The sequence below is a fragment of the Pinus tabuliformis genome, chromosome X (genome assembly GCF_031772625.1).
Source record: "Pinus tabuliformis cultivar Carrire ecotype Pingquan chromosome X, CPIR1, whole genome shotgun sequence".
Classification (NCBI taxonomy): Eukaryota; Viridiplantae; Streptophyta; class Pinopsida; order Pinales; family Pinaceae; genus Pinus; species Pinus tabuliformis.
The window spans coordinates 448,885,481-448,893,685 of NC_142308.1; the positions used below are offsets into that span (position 1 = coordinate 448,885,481).

General features: G+C 32.3%; 1 protein-coding gene across 1 annotated transcript; it reads left to right on the forward strand.

The window, feature by feature from the left end:
• The first annotated feature begins 2,509 nt into the window (after window positions 1-2,509).
• On the forward strand, window positions 2,510-3,864 carry LOC149140514 (glutathione S-transferase F10-like). Its single transcript, XM_089448287.1, has 3 exons — window positions 2,510-2,722; window positions 2,910-2,958; window positions 3,060-3,864. The coding sequence occupies exons 1-3, from the start codon at window positions 2,573-2,575 to the stop codon at window positions 3,503-3,505; spliced, it is 645 nt and encodes a 214-aa protein (XP_089304413.1). The 5' UTR covers window positions 2,510-2,572; the 3' UTR covers window positions 3,506-3,864.
• The last annotated feature ends 4,341 nt before the right edge of the window (window positions 3,865-8,205 follow it).

Below are 8,205 nucleotides of genomic sequence, written 5' to 3' on the forward strand. Positions count from 1 at the left end.
TAAAATAAAATAATATATAGTGAATTAAAAATAATAATTAAAAAACCTATAAAAAATTATTAAATAATAATGATGATTAACGTCCACTATGACCAATATGACCTATTGAATCTTAAGAAATTAAGAGATTTGTTGAGATTCTTTAATATTCTATTTCTATTTCTATGATTAACGTCCACTTCCGGCCCCCATTGCATCCCTTTGACATGGGCCTACGCCCCACCTTTCTCCAATTGCGATTTCTGAGTTGATCCGGACCCTATATCGTTTATCTAACCGCTTTGATGGAGTTTCAGATCCGCTATTCTTTGTTTTCCAATCGTTGAATTCTTGATCGCTTCATAGCAATCTGCCAGTCAATTCAAAAAGAAAATGTAGTGATTCACAGACTGAACCAGCACTCCGGCGTGGTGGGTCTCCTCTTTGCAAATGCAAAAGCAGTGGAACTACAATGCGTCATTCTGGATCAAATCAAGTCCTCCTTCATTCCTCTTTCTGCAACTACAATGTAATTCCTTCAGCGGGCCTTTCAAATTCCAATTCTACTATCCCTGGTGACTGTAGCAAGGATCTACAGTCCACCCACCGCAGCTGTTTTGCCGATTTCCAAATAAAAAATAACCATTTTTTGTCAAAAAAAAATAAATTTGATGCATTTTGTTTTTTATTATTTTAATTTTGGAAATAAGTAAAAAAAGATATCCCAAAAAAATATTTCAATTTTTAAAATTTTGAAAAATAATAATAATATACTAGTTATTCAAATTTAGGCTTATGTAATTTATATCTTTCTTTGCTGTTTGGAGGATAAACAAGTTGATTATGAGCTCGTCTTCGTGGACCACTCTGTTGGTGCTCACAATCAACCCGAAACAATTTGATTATATCTCGCTCTCGATGTAAGAAAAATATATTCACTTTCGTTTATTTCTAGTGATTTCAAATAACATATAATTATTTTGATGCTGTAATAGTTGAGTGTGGAGGTTTGGTCTTATAGCTACTTAATTTTGAGTAAGACTATAGTTAAATATGAAAATTTAATCTTTATAAATATTCAAATTTAATTTTAAGTAAAATTATATATACTTGACAGCTACTTTAAAGTGAAAGAAAAATAAACTATTTTGTCCCTCCATCGTTTTCTTATTGTGCTGTAGCCATTTGAAGTTATTCGGTAAATGCCTACCCAACCAGATAATCTAAGCATATGTTTACCTTATTTTTATATTTCGTTTCCCAAAGGGAGATCTGATAGATAGATGCATTTCTTCGGCCATGAATAACAGAATCGAGAGCCATCATCAAATATTTGGCCAAAAAGTACAAGGCTGAGCGTACTGACCTGCTTGGAAACAATGTGTCGGAACAAGCCCTGGTTGATCAATGGTGTGAGGTCTGAAAGGGAGATCTGATATCATCGAGAAAACATGTGAAGGCCTGGTGGGAAGACATCTCATGTCGCCCTGCGTGGAAGAAAGTCTCCGAAAAAGCTCCATAATGAAGAGAATCGACCGTAGAGTCTGTATGGAGCAGGCAGACAACCAGGGCTAGCTAAATAAATAAATATATTAGATGGGTAAGGCAAATCCAATATTATTATGACTTTCATATTTTCATTTCATAGTAAATGAAAGTCATGCATGTGATAGGGTTTGCTAGAGGAAAATATTTTCATGACTTTGGACTCTCTTTTCATTTCGATTTCGATGCAAAACTTTTCACTTTTACATTTGCTTACGAGTTTGGATGATGCTAAATTATTGTTATTTTGTTTTGTTTTTAAGAAATTTTTTAATATTTATTTTTAATTTATTAAAATGATATTAAATTATATATTTATTTACTAATTTTTATAAAATGTATATTTTGAAATTTTTTTATGTATTAAATTATACACATGAAATTTTTCATGAGAGAAATCAAATTGGGTAACTCTGACTGAAACTGCGACTGACAAAATTCTTTTAAGCGGGGACGAAGAAATTGTAGTCGCTGCACCAGTCACCAATTGTGGAGGTAGCATAGTTTTCTATGGTACGTAGGGTGGCCTATTATTTTTTGAATTAATAATTGATTGCGTGCTCGGTACGCATATATTTTGAAATAAAAGACAAGGTCATACATATCGATTACGTTTAGGATTAATGGAATGGACTTCTGGGCCATCCCCACTACGAATATAAATATATATCCATAGGCTTGGAATGGACATCTAGGTCATCCCACGTTCTGCTGCAGTTGAACACTTCTCGCCTCCGACATTATTCTTCTGTGAACCACCCATCAATCCATTTTGGATATATATTTTCAAATATTTTCAAATCCCACGTGCTCGACATCTCTTCTGCTTTATTTAAAAGATCGCTTTTCTTCTGTGAACCACCCATCAATCCATTTTGGATATATATATATATATATTCAAATCCCACGTGCTCGACATCTCTTCTGCTTTGCAGTTGAACAGTTCTCGCCTCCGACATTATTTAAAAGATCGCTTTTCTTCTGTGAACCACCCATCAATCCATTTTGCATACCTTAGCAGCTGTTTCAGAGAGCATCATATTATTTCATGGCGACGATCAAGGTACTCGGCTATAGCGGATCCATAACCACCAGAACGGTTCTTTGCTGTTTGAAGGAGAAGCAAGTTGATTACGAGTTGGTCGTCGTAGACCCCGCTGCTGGTGATCACCTGCAACCCCGATATCTCGCTCTCAATGTAAGAAAAATTTATTTAGATTCCTAGTAACATGTGATTGTTTTAATGTTATAATGATTTAGTAACATGTGATTGTTTTGATGTTATCTATACTTGAGAACTACTCTAAAAGTTAAATCGAAAAAAAAAAAAACTATTTTGTTCTTAATCAACATTTTCCCTCCGCCGTTTTCTTGTTGTGCTGCAGCCGTTTGCAGTTGTGCCCACTATCCAAGATGGGGATCTCACCTTATTCGGTAAATTTCTACACATCCCCATAATCTAAGCATAGGTTTCTTTCACGTTTATATTTCGTTTCCAGAGGGAGATCTGATAAACAGTTGGTGATGAGTAACAGAATCGAGAGGCATCCTCAAATATTTGGCCAAAAAGTACAAGGGCCAGGGCACTGAGCTGTATGGAAACAGTCTGTCGGAAGAAGCCCTGGTTGAGCAGTGGTGTGAGGTAGAAGGACAGTCTTACAATTCCCCTGCTTTGGCCATATTGTCTCAAATCGTGTTCGTCCCAAAGAAGGGAGGCACCACAGACGAAGCAGTAGTGGAACTGAATGTGGAGAAGGTGGGAAAATTGTTGGATATTTACGAGGAGAGGTTGTCAAAGAGCAAGTACTTGGCGGGTGATTTCTTCAGCTTGGCCGACCTGCAACATCTGGCGACTACCCACTACCTGGTCACAGTTTGCGGAAAGGGAGATCTGATATCGTCGAGAAAACATGTGAACGCCTGGTGGAAAGACATCTCATCTCGCCCTACGTGGAAGAAAGTCACTGAAAAAGCTCCATAATGAAGGGAATCGACTGTAGAGTCTGTATGGAGCAGGCAGACAACCAGGACTAGCTAAATAAATAAATATAATAAATGGTAAGGCAAATCCTATATTATTATGACTTTCATATTTTCATTTCATAGTAAATGAAAGTCATGCATGTGATAGGTTTTGCTATATCGCAATGATCCGATATGATCCGGATAAAACTTTCAATACTTTGAGTGGATTCTCTTCTCTTTTCATGTGTTAGGTTTTGACATATCGCAATGATCGGGATAAGACTTTCATGACTTTTAGTTGACTTCCTTTTCATTTCGATTTCAGATGTAAAACTTAGTGTTTGCTCTATAAAAATGATCAGGATAAGACTTTCATGACTTTTACATTTGCTTACCAGTTTGGATGATGCTAAATTATTGTTATTTTGTTTTGTTTTTAAGAATTTTTTTAATATTTATTTTAATTTATTAAAATGATATTAAATTATATATTTATTTACAACATAGTTTAGGAAAATTTCAATAGCTCTAGAGATGTAAATAATTTTTTTGTTTTGATTAATAAAAAAAATAAAATTAACATTATTAAAATTAGTTTTATATTAAAAATGAGTATGGTTCAGTTCTCAAAAAATATCATAACAAAAAAGTTTTAATAATTTAAGATGAAAATGTATCCATCTTAAGCACAAATCCATTATACAAGAATCACATCTCTTCTACAAACTTCTTTTAGTGAACATTTAATTGTCTTTAGTTATCTTTATTTTTCTGTATATATTTTTCAATGTATCTTTGACATATGTAATGTGTAATACATTACATCTAACACCTTCACATCTCTTCCATATTGACTTCCATAGCACCTCTTGACACAAAAATTAACTTGTAATTAACTTTTGAATAATAGGTTGTTTTATTATAGTTTTTTTTCCTTTTTTAATTATAATATTTTATGAATATCAAAATATTGATAGAAAAATATATTTGATGATATAATATCACAAAAATTTCATCAACATATTTGTTTAAAATATAACAAATGTTATTATTCTTACTTTAATTATTGTGTTAATAAGAGTGGATTAAGGAGACAAAAGGGATGCTACCATCTACTGAAGGTGTATGTATAGATTTATTAAATGTGTATGTCCAATCATCATTGATATCAATAGGTGTTTAGATAATAATAGTAATAATAATTTTAATTCAAATCACGATAACTACTTCACATTTTGAGGTAAGGGTTTTTTTGCATGATTAAGGGATGAGAAGTAATGGATAAGGTTCATATTTAGTAATTTTGGTAAACGGAAAGAAATAAATAAATGTTTGAAGGATGTAAGTCAATTATGAAAAGTAAATATGTAGTGGGATATACTAATAATTATGAAAAGTAAATATGTAATGGGATATACTAATAATTATTATGTAGTTAATAATTAGACTTTCCAAATAATAAAATGGGCAAAATAATTTCTAGTTGGTCGAATTAATTATTATTAAAACTTATAAGTCTTAAAATCCAAGTTTTTTGTTTAGACACAAACGTTCTTATACTCACTGCTCTTGACAACTATGTGTTGGTCACAAATTTAATTATTTTCTCAAATTTTCCAATAACTAGGACTAGCCTGACTTTTAATAGTTGAAAAGCTTTAAAACAAAGTTATGCCATGGCTTATTTCAGAACAAAGGAAAAGAAAATTGTTTCAATATTTCTCTTCTCTCTTCCTGAAAATCCCAACCAAATAATAGAATTATTCCTAGCATTTATTTGCATTCTTGTGGCGTGATAGAACAAATCCATGATTTTATTTAAAGCATGAAGGTGTGTGTATATACCATTGGAAAAAATGAGGACATCATCCATAAAAAGGAGGTGTGTGAAAGATAAGTGGGGGTAATGATAATCCCCTTAAACCTATCCCTTTGAATTACTTCTAAAATGAGCCTAATTAAGTCTTCTACCACCAATAAAAATAGGAGAAGGGAGAGTGGATAACCATGTCATAGCCCTCTCTCACTATGAAAGAAGGGGGAGGCCACCCCGTTGATCAGGAGGGTGAAAGAGTATGTGCTAATATATTTCATGACTCAGGAGACAAAATAATGGCAAAACCGTAGATGGGTTAACAAAAGTCCGAGGTATAACCAACTCACCCTATCAAAGGCATTTAAGAAGTCAACTTTGAATAGTAAGGCTTTTTGTTACTTTATATGAATGGAATGCATACCTTTGTGGATAATTCCAATATCATCATGGATTTTTCTATCTAATAGAAAACCAAATTGTTCAAGGGAAATGTTTGCAAAAAGGACCTCCTTTATTCTGACATAAATGGTCTTGGACATGGTTTTGTAGATGGAATTGTAAAGTGAAATTGGTCTGAATAAGTCAAAAGAGTCAGCAGAGTCAGCTTTAGGGATGAGGACAATAATTTTTGAGTTGAAAGGGGAGATATCTTCCCAATGGTCCTTGAGTATTTAGAGGTTTTTTTCTCAAAAAAGAAAAAACATAGCTTTAATTAATAAAAGTTGTTACAGATGCATTGTTATTCATCTTCTTCCATAAAAAATCCCTACAAGCCTCATGTAATATCCTATTCAAATTATCTTCTTACCTCTATCCTTGAAATAATAACACAGACTGTCTTTTAAAACAAAAATTAAGGAAGCAAAATAAACCTCATAAAAAACTATTATGACTCATATCTTTATAGTCATTGTAAAGAAACATGGCTCAAACATAGCAATTGATGACTATGTCGCCATTTTTTACTATGCAGAAACAAAACAGGCTCAATAAAAACAGAGGCCACAAAATCCTGTCAAAACTAGCTCTTAATATAAAGTAAAACTAGACTGTTGTATGGAGCCATTTTGAATAGGAGTAAATTTAATTTGGCCTAGCTCAATATTGTTATCGTCCTGGGAAAGACAATTTTCCACCTGGTTTTGGACACAATATATGTGTGAGAATGAAATCCTCTTAAAATGTCTTATCAGAAGCCTAATCCTCTACTTTTATAGGTTGTATTTGGTACAGATCTCCTGAAAGTATTAAGTCAAAATTGCCAAAGTAACTTGTTGGTGTGCAATTTATTTGTCACAAATGCTTGGCAACTTCATATAACAGTGTTGCTCCAATTAGTGATGCTTTGTTGATGAGCAATACACAAAGTTGTTGAAAGTAATTTATCAATGCATCCAACTTTTCACTGCTTAGTGGCAAGTAACTTGATTTGATAAATGGCGTATAGAGGGTAGAGTGCAATGTGACACCTCTTGAATTGAACGTTGCTTTTGAAATATAAGTAGTTATAAGCCCTTTTAACTGTGAAGAGTCATAATGCGTCTCTCTATTGTAGAATCGAATCAGTGACTGAAATACTGCTATAACGGTGAAGATTTTTCCAGTTCCTGCACCTCATGTTAGAAATAAGTAAATTGATTTGTTTGGACTATATTTTTTTGGCTTATTATGTCATTTACTATTGTTTACTATTCTTTGTTTAATTTCCTTATAATGTTAAAGAATTTTGTATCATCTATTATGTGCGGTTGTTTTACAATTTGAAAAGTTTTTTCATTTTTTATTATTATATTTTTTGTTCTTTGAAAGTGTTGTAAGTCACTTTCAAATTCGTATTCGATAGGTTCTCTCGTTTGGTAAAAAACGTCTACATTGAATAATTGTTGTTCTTTACATTCAATCGAATGTGTTGCATCTTCAAGGTCACCCCATGTTGCGCTTGTTTCATATGAAAATTGTCTTTCATTATTCTTTATGATTTCTATCAGTTAATTGTAGGCATTGTCCTAGGTAGATCATTGTTGCTTGAAAATATTTTCATCTACTCCATATGGAACAAACAACATCAATTTTTCTTTATGGTAATTATCGGGGTCTTATGCTTGTTGTATTTTATGTATCTAATGACATATGGGTTCGCACTATCTCAGCGTTTTATGCCTTTTTTTGTATAAGTTGATGCAAATTCTGATAAGCATATGTGGTTGATGTTGATTTAGACATTTTGTTCAAATACACCTCTGGGTCACTAATTTTGTGTATTTTCATCAAGGAGAAACTGTTAAGCTCAACTATGTAAGAAGTCAATGATTCATCATCTCCTTTTTCCAAACAAGTCCTAAAATGTTCTATTATACCTTCTCTTATTTCTTTAGATGTCTATCTAAAGTGTAACAATACTTCCATTGCATTAAATAAATAGTCTCCTACAATGTATGAGACATTTTTCAAGTGAAATAAGTCAATTTTTTCTAGAATAGCATTGATATTAACTATGGGGTTGTTGTCATCTATTTTCATTTTTTTTCTAAGGTGACAATTTCCTTGTTAAATTGTTTCATTATAGTTACTATTGTGCTTTTAAGTTAGTTAAGATATGACAATCCTAGTTTGAAGGTCACTTTCGAATTAATTGTGGTAGAAAGTGAATAAAAAAAGACACAATATGTTTTTTTCTTCTTCTTTATTTATAGGTAAGTAGAGAACACAAAATGATGCAAACAATTCAAATAAATCATCAGTTTAACTATCACTAGAAGTTTCTGCATTTGATGTTCTATGATAGTATATTGCTTGATTAAACCACTAAGGATGCTCTAGATGAAACTAAATGATGCAAATATTTGTTACTAAGCTAAAAATTCCCACGATAAAGCATTATTCAAATGTGTAAATAATAT